The sequence below is a fragment of the Thunnus maccoyii genome, chromosome 15, assembly GCF_910596095.1.
Source record: "Thunnus maccoyii chromosome 15, fThuMac1.1, whole genome shotgun sequence".
NCBI lineage: Eukaryota > Metazoa > Chordata > Actinopteri > Scombriformes > Scombridae > Thunnus > Thunnus maccoyii.
This window is the reverse complement of record NC_056547.1, coordinates 17,017,431-17,035,760: the sequence shown is the minus strand read 5'-3', so window position 1 is coordinate 17,035,760 and position 18,330 is coordinate 17,017,431. Positions and strand designations below refer to the sequence as shown.

The 18,330-nt window shown below is 40.0% G+C and overlaps 1 protein-coding gene across 1 annotated transcript; it reads right to left on the bottom strand.

The window, feature by feature from the left end:
* Positions 1-14,316: 14,316 nt before the first annotated feature.
* Positions 14,317-16,376, bottom strand: lratd2a (LRAT domain containing 2a). The gene has a single exon (XM_042435745.1). The coding sequence runs from the start codon at positions 15,799-15,801 to the stop codon at positions 14,974-14,976; it is 828 nt and encodes a 275-aa protein (XP_042291679.1). The 5' UTR covers positions 15,802-16,376; the 3' UTR covers positions 14,317-14,973.
* Positions 16,377-18,330: the final 1,954 nt, after the last annotated feature.

The window sequence follows — 18,330 nt, the reverse complement described above, 5'->3', positions numbered from 1 at the left end:
ATTGGAACCATGTTTCTAGCTGTAAGCATGCAGGACTAATTACAAAATGTGCTAATAACATTAGACTGAATGACTAAATAACAAACTGCATGAATAGCTGCTAATTCTAAACCACACATATTTCTCCTGGTATGCAGATATAGATAAAACAAAGTCATACCTACATCATAAAGGATTGGCAGTTAAGTTAATTATCTCTTTTCAAATCAACCAGGACTTCAACTTTAATTTGTTGTTGGTGGTTTAATCTCAGTGTGTGTCTATACTCATAGATGAATCTCAAATCAATAAGCTCCAGGAAAAAAAGTTGTTTTTGCTTCTTGTTCAGGGGAAAAAAATAAGGAAAAAGTAATAGGCATAAATTGAGACATGGTGGCACTACCCACAAGAAACACTAATCAGATCTACCTTAAACAAGAACCAAACTTTCCACCAGATTTCATTGAGGAAGGTTAATTACTTTTGTTTTTTCTGCTAACTGACAAGGAAACACACAGACATAACCTCATTTGCAGAGTTAAAACAGGAAAATTAAAGAGAGGATGGTTAACTAGCTCCCTCATTTTCACTACTTGGCTCAGCCATCTATTCATAAAGCTGCTGGATTTACTCCTTATATGAAGGTCTGTATCCTGGCAACCATAGAATTGGCCTTGAAATGTGATTGGAAGTTATCCCTGGCCTGAAGCTAAAACATCTCCAGGGGTGATTTCTAAGACACAAATATGTCACATTTCAAACCACCTGTTCAGTCATACATATCCATTGTTAACAGCAATAAAACTCCAGGGCTGGCCTTTTTTTAACATCCTTCATTATACCCACAAATTACATCGCAACTTTTGACTTTTCCAGACATTTGGGTGGTAGATAACAGCGCCATGTGCAGTATGTGGTGCATGTTTTGTGTGGAGCAAAAAATGTCAGCTGCCTTTGATTGTTGCCGTGCCTGGCCTTGGTCGTGTGTCTCTTTTATGTGCTGCCGTGCTCAATGTGTGTGTTTGCTTCTCTGCATAGCCGGCCATCAGAGGAGCAAGAGCCTGTGCTCCTCGAACAAACTTCCCTGACACATGGCGAGATTTTTTGTCAAGCTTCTCCTAGAAGGCAGCAATGCTACCAATTACCTCCGTGAAGCCAGCCAGCCGTCTCGCCAGTTTGACAGATGACTTTGACCTCAGCAAACATGAGGACTCCTCTCTTGGTTGACACATATGCCTGCTGTTGAAGGGAGAGGTTGATATTTTGAGGTGCGGGTGTGGAGGATGTGAGGCTTATTCTCATACTGCATCCTGTACAGTTCAGGCCTCAGGCAAGCAAGGACAGGTAAGTTACCTTGATGGTATCGATCTGTTCGACCCCTGCAAACGCACCCCTGTGCAATCTTTTCACAAACACACACACACATACACGTAGTGGCATTTTTCTCCTAATGATAGGGTTCATAGCCTGCTTCCTGCTGGGCCTGAGAACTTGGACAGACTCTTACTAAGCCATGAACCATGAATGCAGCTTCCTGTGCTAGATGGTTGATGTGAGGACAATAATAATACGATAATGAAGTTTATTTATATGGAAGCACTTATCACAACAAACATGGAAAACATTGCTTCTCATAAAACTGAAATAAAAACCAAATTACTGGAATAAAAACCTTGATATCAACAAAGCAAACAATAACAGGACATTTCCTTTCTCTTCTACACAATGACATGAACATCTTACTCTGTAATCCTGCAGACTCCCTTGTGTTTTTTGATGAAGTAGATATGACTCCACTAATGTGTTTCCATGAGATAGAGTGTGAATATAAAAAGCTGCATAACTGTTCAACTTTTACCCTCCTCTGCAAAAAAGCTTCAGTGTATCAATTCAATATCAAAAAATAATGTAATGTTAGTGCCAAACACAGCGTAACATCAAAAAAATATTATATGAACTATATGCACTCTACTGTGTAAGTGGTGTTTTTCGAGTCTTGGCACTGCGTGACTCTTCATGATGTTATTAACATTCCCCCTGATATTACATGCTGCTAAAACACCCTTGTGTCAATCAAAGTAAAGCTCTCCAGCCTTACACTCCCCATGTACTGACTTGATCCTTTGTTTTCTGTGCTGCTGTTATTATCGTAATCAAGCGCCTTCGAAGCACTGGAATTTCCTCTGCTTTGACTAACCCACCAGGCAGAGAGTGATGAAAATGCGCCTCAAGAGTGCAAGCTCATTATTCTCGGCTTTACTCACACTGTGAATACAAATACAGAGCGTACATACCTGGGTATTGTACTTCACCTCTGGTAAATAGCAAAGTGAATCAGAGTTAATTCGCGAGGTTACCAAGGTTCTTTGGTTTACTTCACTCTCCAGATGAGGACTGCAAGGATTACATTGTGATTCAGACTGCTTTGTTTTGAATTTTATCACTGTTTTATAAACCTTATCTTAAATTCACTGCTGGAACAGGCTGTGTGGAGTATTTTCGAACACTGGATGCTTGAAAAGTTTCATTTACATTAAAAATGTACTTCTGACAACCAAAAAGTCAACATAATCATGCTGTCTTTTCACATTTTGTTTCTTGGTTTTAACCAGTAAAGAAAAGCTTCTGATTGTCAAGCTTTTATGGTGCAATGAGGAACTGATAGAGTACAAGATACTACATCATAATGTGAAATATCGAGTTTCAGACAATGCTTCACTAAAAGTTTACTACCAAACTTTCTTTGAATATCTTTAAATAAGAGTTTTAGCTTGAAATTTCCTTTCATCAAATGTGCACATATTGAAATTTTCCCCAGGTTAAGCCTGATCAGATTACTTGTCTCTGTTGTGCAAGCCCTAAGTATTGTGTTTCAAGGTTAGGATATGAGGAGGGCTCTGCACTTGCCTGGCAGCAACTGCAGTGCAGGAGCTGGACTGCATGGTGAGCACCGGAGGCAAAAATCTGAAACAGCATCTTTGTCAATTCATCCTCTACCCGCTCTCTTAACACAGTTTGGATTGGAAAATAATGAGGTTCGCCCTTCTCATTTCATCTAGTGATGTTTGACTTGCTTTTTTGGCCACTTTGGGGCTGCAGAAACAAGCAGTGAACACCTTACTGTTCTATTATTGCCTTTTAAGTTGTTATGGTTGTTTGTTGGTTTTAGCAAACAGTTGCCTTTTTACACATCCAACAGATATGGAGCAACATTAGCATTCTTTTGGAGTCATGTTTCTGGCCACCTGGCGAATGTACGTCGAATATTCACTCTCTTCAGCTCTGTTTTTAGTCTCCAGCAACTACTTAGAAAAATATGGTGGCACTAAATACTACACTATGTTCACCAGCTATAGTTGCTAATTTTGTTTGTGTGCCAGTTGGTGCTGAGCAGGTTGTGAACATCAGAGCTTTTTTTGCTGAAAACAGCAGCATGAGAGTAGTGAGAGTGAACCAAAACAGTAAAGTTGTGGGCTGAAAAAACCTTAAAGATGCTAAAACGCTCAGTAGAGTCACTACGAGCCACTCCTTTCACATTGCACATAGTTATTTGATCCTTTGTTATTATATTGGGGTAGTGTCATGATTTCAGATATTAAGGAAAATAGGGCTCTCCTTCCCTCCACTAGCATTCAGGCCACCCTTGGGCAAGGTGTAGTACCTGTCAGCCCTCCAATCAGGATTACGTGAATCCATGGAAGGCAGGCGGTGGATGACTTTACAGGCAACTTGAGGAAATTTCATGGCTGTCTGGTCATAGACATCAGGCAGAAGACTCTTCAAAACAGAAGAACAATGGCTGGGTTCAGCTATCTCAAACTGACACTGCATGCAGAGGTAGTTCTTGAGGTCTTCCTCTGTTATCAAGTTGCTTAGTATAAAAGTCAAAGTTCAACAAAGTTTTCCAGATCTTGGCAAACGGGATAGGTTTGACACCAGTCATACTAATCCAGCCCAGTGGAACAGCTGTAAGCAAACAGGCGGCTCTGCACCGTCAATCAAGTGACTGTTTGAAAATTGGAACATGGAATGTACAAGGATTATCAGTGTCTACGGGGAAATTGCCAAACATATTGCAAGAAATGGACAGAATAAAAGTTGACACCCTTGGAGTCACAGAGACACAGTGTAAAGGAGAAGGAGACAACTTGACAGACATATGAACAGTGGAAGGCAGTTTCAGAATTTTGTACTCAGGAGGGGGAAAATAAAGAAATAGAGTAGCAGTTATCACGAATAACAAAGCAAGAAACAAAGTAATGGAATGGGACAACATCAGTGACAGAATTATGTGTGTAAAAATAAAATCAACACCAGTAAACATGAACATGTTCATAAGATATGCCCCAACAGCTGATAAAGAATCATCTGTAAAAGTAGCTTTCTATGAACAACTAACAGAAGCAATTAAAAGCAAAAAAAACCTTTGGTGAAAATGTCATAGTAATGGGAGACTTTAATCCAAAAGTAGGAGAACAAAAAGAAGAAAAGAGTGTGGGGCCTTTTGGTCTGGATGACAGAAATGAAAGTAGTGAAATGTTAATATCCTTTTGTAAAGAGCAAAAATTGATCATCACCAACACATGGTTTGAACAAAAGCGGAATGCAAGGCATACATGGTGAGCACCCAATGGAAGAGCAAAAGATCAAATAGACTTTGTACTAGTCTGAGAAAGATACAGAAATTCAGTAAGAAATGCAAATGCAAGGCCTGGAGCAGACTGTGTGGTAGACCATAACCCAGCCGTAGTAACTCTAAAGTGCAAATTGAAAAAGGTACAAAAAGAGGAAAGGTAAAAAAAAAAATGGAACTTGGATGAATTAAAACAGGAAGAGGGTAGAAACAAATTTACAGAAATGACAGATGAAAAATTTAAGTGAATAAACCAACCTGAATGGAAAGACATAGTGAAATGCATAAAAGAAGTGGCAGATGAGATATGTTGCAATAAAAAGACAGAATGCAAACAAAAATGGATGAAAGTTAATATCTTGCAAAAAATGGATGAAAGACAAGAGGCAGAAAATCAAGGTACACAAAGAGAGTACCAAAACTTAAAAAAGGAGATACAGCAAATGTGCAAAAAAAGAACATTTCAACAACCTGTGTAAAGAACTGGAAGAACTGGTTAGACAGCATAAACCAGGGTTTCATCAGAAGGTGAAAGATTTCAAGGGGAAAAGCATCAGCAAGTCACAATCAACAGCAATAAAAGACAAACAAGGAAAAGTGCTCATTGAGAAAAACCAAGCGCTGAAAAGATGGACTGAGTATATCAAGGAACTATATGCAGATCAAAGGACAGAAACACTGAGAAATAGATTACACAACCAGCATAGAAATAAATGAAATCACAGAGGAAGAAATTCAGGAGGTGATAAAGAAGCTGCCCAAAAGAAAAGCATGTGGAGCAGATGGTATCCCAGCACAACTACTTCAAAGTCAAGGACCAGAAGGAATAAGAAACATCAAAAACATCATAAACAAGATCAACAAATCAGGAAAAATACCAGACAAATTTCTGAGGAGCAATTTCATTCAATGAAGAGCAGAGGCTGATAAGTATTATGAGTCATGAGTCGAAGATACTGTTGCATATAGTCAAGAGCAGAATAACTAACAATATTGATAGCAGATTTTCAGAAGGCCAGTTGAGCTATAGAAAAGGGAAAAGAACAAGAGATGGCATCTTCATACTAAGAACAGTTGGAGAGGGGATGATAGAAAAGAACAAAAAATCTTTACATAGTGTTCATAGACTATTAGAAGGCTTTTGATCAGTTAAACCATGAGCCACTAATTGAGATAACTAAAGGAGAATGAATTCCGGCAAATGAAATAAGAATAACAGAAAATCTATATTGGATCTAGAAAGCAGCTGTCATTACGGAAAATGGAGAAACAGAAGAAGAAGACATCTTAACAGATGTACAACAAGGACGTATCTTATCTCCAATTCTCTTTAATTTGCACATGGAAAGGATGATCAAAGAAGCGCTAAAAGAGAAGAGAGGGATACAGATAAATGGGGAGAGCTTGACAAACATTAGTTACGCTGACGATACAGTTCTTCTGGCGGAAGATGAACAGGAACTCCAAGAAATGTTAGAAGCTGTAAATCAGGTTTGTAAGAGATATAGAATGACATTGAACAGCAAAAAGACCAAATCAATGTTTATGGGGAAAGGGGAAATTGAAAAAACTGGAGGATTCAGAATTAGAGCAAGTGCACAATTACAAATACCTGGGAAGTTGGATCTATAAAAATGGAAGAAGTCTGGAGGAAATTAAATACAGAACTGGACAAGCAAAAATTTCTTTCTTGGAGAGTAAAGAACTTGCATTTGGTGCCACAGGAGAATGCTCAAGATCAACTGGAGAAGATTTATGTCAAAGGATAAGGTTGAAGAAGGATCTGGTAGAAGAAGACAGGTATTTTAGGACCAAGATTGCAGAGAGAAAGTTTGAGTTTGCAGGGCACATTCTGAGAGGGTCCAGTGGGAGTGATGACGAGGATTTTGGAAGGGATGATTGAAGGGAAGACAACACATAGTAAGGCTTGATGACATAAAGATATGGAGCGGAGAAAGAAGATATGAACAACTCAAGAGAAAGACTGAGAAGAGAACCAGTTGGAGGACCATGAACCTTCGGATCGAGAACGGCACAAATGATTGGTTGGTTATTATAGAATTATTGATTATAGCCGCTTTAAAGTCTGAGATTTAAATAAATGAAATTTCAGATGAGAGACGCTGAGAATTAGAGCCAACATGAGGTCAGGGTTCACTCACAGATTGCCGGAGTGGTGACCCAGCCAGCTGTAATCCCTACTTGCCACACTCCTGACATCTGCAAGCCACACATTTATGCAAATGAGCAGTAATTAGTACGTGGATGCTCATTTGGCCTAATGTGTTCCCCAGACACGACCAGAGATCAAGGAAGAGCAAACCAAGGGGATTAAACAGGGGTGGGGTAAAATTTCATGAATACTGATATGTCATGTAACACGCTGGCTGACCTCCCTGCAGTTAAAACTCTGCAGAATCGTGGACCATTCCAGTGGAGTCAATTCTCTCTTTTGGCAAAGCTGTTAGTGACAGCACCTCGACCGCCTGTGGCATCATTAGCAGAGGAAGCTCAGCATACTGACACTCTATCTGAACAAATGGCCTCTCTGAAGAGACAGGTGAGGCAAAGCCCTTAAGTCTGTGGAGGGAGACTACTTCCTGAAGCTGATTAAGTCATGGGGGCATCCAAGTCTCAGCTGCTTATGACGCTTAAAATTCAAATGCTCTTCTTTCTATACACCATCAATCTTCAGTCATGAATCAGCTCAGCTTCCCTGAACCCTGACCTCAACTGCTGAAGTAAAAAATGGAAAAACAAGCTTCTCGGAGTGATCGATTGCTGTCTCGCTCCGATTTCACAATGAGGATGACGTAGACAAGCATTTTGGAGCAACACCTTGGTCCCCAGATCTTGAGACAGATGGCATGTGCCAGTTAGCGCGTGCCCTTAGCAGCCTGGCAGAGATGGGCTGTTGCTCGACAATCTACCCATCTACAGCACTCCATCCGCCATCAAAATTATATGACCAATATGCTCCGTTTCAGCGGGGGCACAGGAGAATATGCCATTATGGCCTATTTGCATCATGTGCTCTTCCAATCCAATAAAACAGAAGGTGTGAAGAGCAGGGAAATATTGGGGTAATAACCTTGAAAAGACTACAGAAGAAGACCACATTTGCTCTCTTTTAAAGCAATGGATGCTTTGCCTTCTATCTGTAATTTAATCAGTATAGACAGATATCCATCATCATTTTTGTAAATGGCCTAAAGCCAGCTGATGTGACTAGAAAGACGGGATACACTCAAGTGAACTCTGGAAATTACTTATTGTTTGAAAATAACAGTGAGCGAGCAGATGACAGTCAGAGTCTCACATGCATTCATAACTAATATGAAAATTGGCAATGTGGAGCAGCAAAATTTTATATGCTTTCAAGAGCATTGCGCTTTGAACAAGTAATTACTCAGGCAGCCTCATGAAAGTTGCTGTTAATTTGTTTGTTAAGGGGGAAATTGTAGCTGCGCAAGGAGGAGAAGGGGGGAATGCAAATCGATTTTGGATTACCTCCTTCCTCCTCGTTACCCTCTCTCGCAAGCTTTTCCTATATTTTAAACACCTCTGAAGAGTCTAAAAGAAAAACAGGCTGATGATTTTAGACAGTGGAACAACTGTGGCCAGGAGGGACTCAAACCAACACAGTCATTATATCACATAATGAAGATGTAAATGCGGGGATGAAGCCAGAGCAACATAGTTCAACTATAGTATATCCCCAAGATCTTGCAGACGCACAATCATAGTTCACACACTGCATACATATATATGTAGTCCACTCTGTTGTGATCTTAGGGATTTTTATGTGCAAGCAGGGACAGCTTCCACTTGACTCAGTCTGGAATTTATGCAAAACATTAGTTAATGACTCAAAGCTTTGATTTGTCTTAGGTGTCATCCAGCACCAGCAGCATGTACATTTTCAGTTTAGCTTATCCTAGATGAGCACTTACTTGTGTTAGTAGAAGAATTACCACCTAATCTTTGTCTGGCACAGTTTTACTCATGGCCTGAGAGATTTAAGGAGGGGGAGGAGAGGATTCTGCAAACAAGGATAATTAGGAATAAGGTAAACACAAAACATATGTATCCAATAATGTGAAACAACTGCAAAGTCATTAAACCCTAAAAAGTACATCATTGCCAAATTAAGTGATATAACCATCCAGATGCTCAGACAGGAGCTGCTAATTGAATTGATAAAGGGGAAAGTTGGGTGTCCTTGTAAAATACGTGAAATACACATTGAAAAAATAGTGACGTTAATTCATGTTAAAGAGTTTGTTGTGGCATTTTGCCCTTTCAAAGCCGATTTCTGCCGGTGAATTCAGCTGTGTAAATAAGGGAGCGATAAGAAGAAATTGTGGGGCAGCTGCGTCCTTTGACTCACACACTCTGCCCTTGTGTCCTCTAATTTAGCTGCTTAATGGTGCATTGACACAGAAGAAAAAGCCTTTACTGTTGGGTTACAGTATGTAAATGTGATCTCCCAGCTTAACGTCATACAGCAAAGTGACTTTCAAGTTGTCCATAGAATGAGTGACTCACAGGAAACTGCTATGAAACACAACATGGGAACCTGATACATCTAATGTGGTCATGTTAGTCAAAGGCGTGAAGCTTTTAAAAACTGCTAAAAGCTTTATATAAACATGACTTTAATTGCTTGTGTTAGCTTAGTTGATGCAAATTACCTGGAAATCCATCGGGATTATTTTAAAACAACAACTCAATTAATGTGACTCGGGGGCCCTCAAGCAAACACAGAGCCTCTATCATCACTAAATGACCTGTTCAAAGAACCACTGCCAGCGAGTGCCGCCATGGGAAAGACCAGGACAACAGCGGAGATAAACAAAGCCTGAGCAGACAATGAAGCCACCTGCCTCTTCTGCGTCTCAAGCCACTCAGCTGTGCCACTCGACTCTGGACCTCAAATGAGAGACCAAAGCTTCAGGCAACATTTTGGGCAAAATACTCAGGCAAGTTTGCCAGAAAATGGGAGATGGAAAAACTAAGAGAAAGACAAATTGAATGGTCCCTCTATCGGAAGCTTAATGGTGAAAATGTATTGCGAGCACTCTATTAAATCTGATGACTGGAGATAAAATATTATTGTTATATTTATACATTCTTGATCTTTTTAATGTGGGAAAAGGAGAAGATGTGATTTTAAGAGTTTTTGTGGAAAAAACATTTCACAATATCTGTTTTAATACATGCCTCAAGTGCATCTTTAATCATCTCACTGCACCATTCATTCCACAGACAAACTGCTTAGTCATTCCTACTTTGTTTTGGGTCAACCTACCAGGAGGAGCATGACATCACACTATTATAATTGTCCTTTAGGCACTGAGGAGTTTTCCTGGCAAGACTCTGATACACAAAGAGCAGCTCTGTTGCTTTTGTGGGTGGATATTACTCACTCCCAGCATGACAGCTGTAATCAACCCACCTTTTCCCAACAAACTCTCCAGTTGTCCAGACAGGTCTCGCCATAAAGAGAGCCTAAATCAATTGTTTGAGCGTGTGCATGCAGTTTAAACTTTCTAATGAGATTATTCACACTTGATTACCTGTTAGGAAATTAAAAACCCAGGATGGGCCTCCATGCTGCGCCCCAAATTGGGGCTGCTCTTGTTCTGTTTTGTTGATGTTCTTATAGAATTATGACTTTGTGTCCTGAAGAATTTGTCTCTTTTTAGATGCTGCGCTGATTCATTACACTAATTCCTCTATTAACATTTATATTTTCATTAACCTTAGCTGGGGTGTAGTTACAGGGTGGTTATATATCTTTCATTTCATGAAAAAAGAAAAAAACAATAGCATAATTTTCTGATGGCACTAAGGACATTTTTTATGTTATCAGTGAAATATTTTGCCTGAAGAAGTCAGGCCATGAATACGGCAGAAAATGATCATATTGTTTCTCCTCATCATAATGCAGATTAACTGAATCACCTTGAGTTCAATAATATGACAACACATTACCTATCACAGTCTCTAGGTTTTGTGTTGAAAGCTTTCTCGGGCTTTTTATGAAGAAAAAACATCTTAAGTATTATGTTTTGGCCTCTAATGGTGTACTAAGTCTTTTTGAGCATTTCCTTTTTATCAAAGATAAGTCATCCCGGTGTGGTGAGAATGAGAAAAGTATCACCTCAAGATGAACCTCCCAAACAGGTGTTTTTAACTTCTGTTTTCCAGTTGTTAATGTGTTAATGTGCATCCATGTATCTGCATGTACAGTAGATGTGTGAAGACTAAACAGATAGGAGGTTACGAGTGTGTTGTTTCTGAGTGTAGGGATGAAACAATGAAAACAGGGCTTGATAAATTGCTGCTTTATCCACTGTATACCACTCACATATGCAGCAAATGTCTCTTTGATCTTTTGCCTTACAGCTATAGTGGGACATGAATTCCAGTTTGTTGCTCTCTTACAGTCCAACTAATCTCATCAATTCATCAGCATCCTAAGGAAAACCTACAGTATAGAGTAACAACAGCCGGCTGAAGGTACCTGTAGGCGAGCGCTGACAGATGATTATAATTGGGTTGCATCTCTATGCTCAAGCTTTCAGGTCCCATCAAGAGGAGTGGGCTGGGTGACGGCTAATGTTGGATGACTGCTGCTTCACCGTAAGAGCAGTCAGACTGTAGTACACCCTCCCCATTTATTACAGCAGGGAATGGTCTGTATAAAAATAAAATACTCCCAGCATGCAACAGGAGGCAGCCAGGATGGATCCATCACAGGGGCTCAGATGTACGCTCTTACCTATGAGCAATTTAGTCACCTATCTACCTAAAATAAAGTTTATTTATTAAGCACTGTTCTATATCAAGTGTCACAAAATCAGGTAAAAGAGCATAAGTCCAACAAACAAACTAAAACGACAAGAAGGTTTTCAGGTGGCATTTAAAGCTGAGTTTTGACTGTCAGATGACTTTAAAGTACTGCTCGAAGAGTTATGAATGCATGAATGTATCCGGGGTGGTTGTGGAAATGACTGTGAGGAAACCTTCTCAAACATATAAACTCCACACAAAGACGAGCAGGTACCAATCTGACCTCCCAGCACTCACGTTCATCTCTTGTGAAGCTCAAATTCTGCCGAAACATCTTGAATCACAGGCTCCACTCTCTGCACTGTACCTCATATACAGGATAGTCATGCATAGGAGGGATATTACCGCTGTGCAGCCACAGCAGTAACATCTGCACAGCTGCACTCCTGTCTTGTTAAATCACACTTGGTTCAATATAAAATTGTCTAATATACTAAAGGCAGGCTGAGCTTGACAAGACCCTAAGGAGGGTTTACCATGTCTTAATTTGATTACCGTGCTGCGAGGAAAATCAAGGCAACCGTTGGGAAAATGCAGCACAACAGTGGCCAAAGCAGCTAGATATCTGTTCCCCGTTTGTAATTCTGAAAGAGTATTGATAGATTTGACAGAATATCATAGATGATTTTAATCCAAACAGTTTGTGTTAATTGAAACTGTAGGTAAAAAGACTAAAGGTTTTAAGCTGTATGTTTATCTTCACTCTGTAGGTGGCTGTGGAACAACTAAACGCAACAATGCACGATACAGTTCTGCATTAAAAACTAACAACTGTAACCACAGTTGTCGGTACTTGTCGAATGTTGACATTCGCCTCCAGTGGCCGCAGTGCTCAGTCTTGCCAAATCAGTCTAGACACAAAAAAACTGATTTATTCCTCTTGGATGACGTGAAAATGTTTGCATGATTTTTCTTTTCATGTTAGATTTCTCCTCAGTTCCAACTCAGTTAACATAAGAAGCTGAAAATGAGCCAAAACAAAGCATAACAATTAAAAAATAACTGATTTCTAATGCCGAGGCTCCAGAAAATTGCTGGTGCCAAAACTACAGATAGTTTAGTCTACTACAAGTGTAACTAAATGAGCTTATCACCACCATCATAAGGGCACCATGAGCATTCTTCTCATTGATACAACTTTGTATCATCACCCTGAGGCTGCAAAAACACTTTTTATACAATGTTCCCTCATGTTCTTCGGGCTGCAATGAGTTTACTGTCAGGACTGCTGCCAGAGTAATGACAGTGGAATTTATATGCAAAAACAAATGTAATATATTGATATTATGGAAAACTTGCCATCTGCTCTTTGTTTAAAGTCCTATTTTAATGCAAAAGTGGGCAGATGGGCTGAAAATGCCACAAAAATTAATTGTGGTCTGATTTTGAAGAGTTATCTATCATTCTGTAGAAACGTTTGTCATTTGAACGCTCCTTCTGCTGCATTCAACAGTCTCCTATTCTTTTCTTTATCACTAGTGAACAAGGTAATATTGTCCATAACTGGATCCTGTGCCGGGCCATAACTAGCAATTCTGGATCCCCCTGAATCAACATTGTTTTAGGCCCCCTTATTGTTAATTTCTTTTCTTTTTTTATGCACCTTCTCCAGCTGTGAACCCCTGAAATCATCTCAATCTTCCCCCGCCACTATAATAATGCTATTTCCTAAAGGAATTAAGGCTCTGACATTTCATACAGTTGAGCGATGAGAAACCAGGTGTTACATTCTGATAGCCTGAACTGTTCCAGAGCAGATTAGCACCAGCATCGCTGGTTACCATGGTGATACCTCAGGTAAAAGTGAGCCAGTTTTGTCAAACAGAAACACTAACTTTAATCCCAAAGCTAGCTCCTGATAACCCCATAAAGAGTCCCAATAAGGCACCTTTATAAAGTGTTTATAATTTGTAACTTTCTTAATGGTTAATACATCCTTTACTCGTTCTTTATCAGTTATAAAATGTTAATAAGAAGAATTTTTCGGTTACCAGATTGTGAAAAATCCCTTTGGCTGGTGTTTTTCTTTCAAGTTGCCTTTGATTTCTAAGTATGACATGACAAATGCTTAATAAGTTGTTAATAAATGGATTTCCCACAAGGTAAGTGGTCATATGGTCCAATCAGGCAAAAGGATTTTTTGAAATCTGGCAACCAAATAATTCCTTTTATCAATGGTTTAGAACTGATCTGTAAAGCATTAGTAAATAGTTTATTTACTACTGATAAAGCAGTTAGTAACATCTTATGAACCATCTCTAAAGGGTGACTTATTAGAAAGTGGTATCAGTGTTGCTTTGTATGACAGAGCCCTAGATGGTTGTCAGAAACTCTGTTGGTGAAACTGGTTTCTTTGGAAACAATCTGACAAAAATTAATTTTAGTAACCATTTACCTGAAACTCAAACAGACTTTTCTGACACATGAAACGTGGGTAGATTCATGCTCCTTCTGAAATAATAATTAAGTGATTTGACCGAGAAATACAGAACCTGTTGTCTACTGTATTTGTTTCACCATTAGCTATGGTGATCCAAGAAATCCTCATTGTTTCAGATAATTACATGATAAAATTTAAAAAAAAAAAAAAACACAGTATGAACTCTAATCTTTACAGATTTGAAAAATAAAAATCTATTTTTTGCAGTAAGTAAACACAATTAATCTTTTAAGCCCAATTAATTTACACTAATGTCAAAGAAACACTCTGATATCTGATGTGAAGACGACAGAACATAAACTCAGTATTAAATGAACAAATAGACGATTATTGATGTGTTGAGCATCTCTTCATCTGGTGCATCACATCAGTAACACAATACTGCAGCATAAACAACAAGACTCAGTTCAAAAAGAGACTATAGGGATCATGATTTACTTGAGCTTTGGGTACAGTTAACACAGACTTTTGATCAGTGTAACAACAAACCAGCTCCACAACATTTTCTTCAGATGTGCTGGTGTGAGAATTACCCTTAAAGGCAGAATCCTTCTTGTATTCAGAGAGCAGCTCTGACACTTTGCTGTCTGGGTGAGCTGAGAGATGGAAGTTAAACCACACAAGGATCAAGTAACAGGACACACTATGAATAGAGAAACATCCTCTCTATACATACAGAATCAGATGCTTTAAGACAGACGTGTAAAGCATTTATAAAACTATACACTGTGTGTGTGGAGAGAGCTATAAACAAGCCTATCAACTACTTCAATCAATTCAATTTCTTTTAGATAATTGAATTCATAATTGCTAAGGCCGTTAAGCATCTGATGATGTTGAGGAGTGTGGCTTTAAGGCAATAACATCGTTATAGACTAATGAATACATGGAGCAATAATTAAAATGACACCATCTAAAGTGGAAATGATGACATGTGCTCCAATTAGAACTAAAATTAAAGAGTGAAGGCTTGCTATAGATTAAAGCAGGGTGTAACAGTTTGGTAAAGGCTACTCTATTTGCAAAGCAATCGTTTTGAAAAGCTTCAAAGAGGGGGCTGGTATCAGTCAGCGTCTGCTGGCTCACTTTTTATCTCCTCCACGCTGCTGAAATGAGTGGCCAGCTCCTGCAACACGGCTGTCCTGCCCAGATGATCGTTTCTCCTCTTCTCCATGACCATGTCCTCCAAACTCTGAAACTCCAGCACGTGTGAGTGCTTGTCGGACATGAATATTTTCAACCTGTAAGGCTGTTTGCCTATCCGTATCTCCCCACCCATTTTGAACTCCCTCTTGCCGAACCTGCACCAGGCTGCAAAGCACTCGGAATTCCTCCAGCTCAACTCTCGGTCCTTTAAGCCCACTTGCTCCATCGCGTTCTGCACCACCATGTCCGGACCCAGAGCTTTAAATTTGTACAAGTCGTTCACAATCCTACACCTCCTCCCCTGACTTGCGTCTGTCAAAAAGCTGTTTTTCACCTCGGCTCTGTGCAGGTGCACCACCTGGAAGTCGCCCACGTACACAGCCCAGTGCGGGTACTGACCGGTGGCCACGAACTCCACCAAGTCGCCTGCTTTGCATTTGTTCAGCAGATTCTCTGGAGAGTAAACCTCCAGACTGGCGGATTTGGCGCTCTTCTCGTAAATGCATTCGTCTCTGTTGTAGACGGCGCACTCCACCTCGTCGCGCTGGTCGTATTGTTTCTCTTCCTGATTCGGGTCCTTTGCTGTGCCATCGACCGCGCAGCCATCCTCCAGCTCGTCGTCGTCGTTAGAAAATATGTAAGAAACGCCGATCCGCGGACCTTCCTCTGTGTCCACGCCGTTCGGGTCCACTGTGGGAACTTCTGCGTAACTTAAATGTGACAGCTTGTCCATCTGGTTCCCCATGCCGCTGCTCACCTGGTGGCAGCCTGCGTAATACGATCTGATGCCGTGAACTGTTACCGGTCGCCAAACATCACCACCATCTGCCACAAAACCTCACAGGTTCAAACTTCCTTCTCCCTGAACGTCGGACAGGGGTTTTATCCAAATTACGCATAGGAATATCTCCGCGGTATGATTGCTGAGCAGCCTGTTTGCGCCCCATCAACAAGTGGAGTTGGGAGGAGAATACGGTTTCAAATTCAGCCAGTAGAAATATCCCTCAGGTGCAGCCTCGCAGGCTCACTTTCTGTTTCCTGCGTAAAGTTCCGTCCGCCGGCTGTCACACATGAAAAACAAAATGAGTTAAAATCCAAATTTTCGCTCATAGAGCTGCTGATATGTTCGTCTGTGAATTAGTCCACTGAACTGACGGCGTGAGATCCGAATGGCAGTGAACTGAAGGCTGATCTGTGGCTCCGCATCGCTTCAGCGACTCTCCGACTACACACGGCTCCGCTTTTAAAGCGGAAGTGTGCGTGATATTCACTCACCGCCGCACCTTTAATGTCCTCCTCATGTCTGATGAAAGAAAACTTCATGCCTGAATATTGTTAACGCTTCCCCATTAAAAGTTTGTCTGTTATTCGAGCTCAGGGTCTAATGTATGTTGTTCAGACTGTAATATAATATTATGTTGTAATGATATTGGGTCATAGCCTATAAATAAAAATGACCTTTATCTTAACAGTATTAATCATACAGTTTTTTATTTGAATGAACTGAAAAATATTTATAAATTGATATATACATTTTACTAAAGCTTGTAGTGAATTTATGTAACTGAATGCTCAAATATTCTGGTAGCCTAAAGGTCTGCAGAATTATACTTCTTAAGGATTAAAAAATATATGTATATTAGTTATTTTATTGAATTATATATGTTTCATTTATTTATGTATGTAGTTAGTCAGTCGGTCAGTCAGTTAGTCAATCAGTCAGTCAGTCAGTCAGTCAGTCAGTCAGTCAATCAGTCAGTCAGTCAGTCAGTCAGTCAGTCAGTCAATCAGTCAGTCAGTCAGTCAGTCAGTCAGTCAGTCAATCAGTCAGTTAGTCAGTCAGTCAGTCAGTCAGTCAGTCAGTCAATCAGTCAGTCAGTCAGTCAGTCAGTCAATCAGTCAGTCAGTCAGTCAGTCAGTCAGTCAGTCAGTCAATCAGTCAGTCAGTCAGTCAGTCAGTCAGTCAGTCAATCAGTCAGTTAGTCAGTCAGTCAGTCAGTCAGTCAATCAGTCAGTCAGTCAGTCAGTCAGTCAATCGGTCGGTTGGTCGGTCGGTCGGTCAATCAGTCAGACAGTCAGTCAGTCAGTCAATCGGTCGGTCGGTCAATCAGTCAGTCAGTCAGTCAATCGGTCGGTCGGTCGGTCGGTCAGTCAGTCAGTCAGTCAATCGGTCGGTCGGTCGGTCAATCAGTCAGTCAATCAGTCAGACAGTCAGTCAGTCAGTCAATCGGTTGGTCGGTCGGTCAATCAGTCAGTCAGTCAGTCAGTCAATCAGTCAGTCAGTCAGTCAGTCAGTCAATCAGTCAGTCAGTCAGTTATTTAGTTAGTTAGTTAGGGTTTATTTTTTTGTCATTTATTTAGTTAATTATGTTTTGTTATATTTTATTTGTTTGTTTTTTAATAAATTTGTTATTATTTTATCTATTTTTATTTTATTAATTTATTCATTTTATTCTATTTTATGTTGTTGATTATTTTCATTTTATTTAATTCATTCTTAAGTTATTTTTATTTGATCATACTTGGTTATCTCTATTTTGTTGACTATTTTCTATTTTATTCATCAATTTATTTATCCAGTCATTTTTATTTTATTGTATTTAGTTTGTTATTTTGATTTTATATCATCATAAACTCACTGGATGGAAAAAAATGCAGAGTGGACAAACTTCCTGCTCTGTGGGTTTATAGCTGAATATGTTCTTATTACAAATCTACTCATTGAGGAGGACGGAGAGAGATGTTATTGTTTTGACCACCTGTCTGTCCTTGAATGAACTGGAGCTGCACAGTCATTTGCTCCCTCTCCATCTCCTGGTGGGACCATAATGCCTCCATTACGTTTGTAGTGGCTTGTGGCCTGCCTAGACTCGTTCTCAGTTATAGGCTATTTTCTCACCACTGAATCCCACAGGCAAGGTGAATGTGCTCAGTATGCCCCAAAAATGGCACAAACTGCAGCAGCCTCTGTGTGAAAACACCTGTCCTGGAAGGGGTTTGGGTGAGTGAGAGACTAGGAGAGGTGCTGAGGGGTTTGAGCATGTTTGACAGGCTGTAAAGGGAGACAGTATGTTCAACTCAGTGAAGAAGAGAGACAGACAGAGACAGGGAAGTGACCAGGGCGGATAGACCTGAGTTTGACCCCATGTGCAGAGCTGGGGACCCACTGGAGGGACAGATTACAACTGCAAAGTCATCTGGCACAGGATATATGATAGAGGACGTGTCTCAACAGAAATAACACTTTCTTTCTTATCCGTTCATCTGGTTCAAA

Bases quoted from the DNA above. Each gene is read 5' to 3' on its own strand.
- lratd2a (XM_042435745.1), bottom strand. From the start codon at position 15,801: ATGGGGAACCAGATGGACAAGCTGTCACATTTAAGTTACGCAGAAGTT.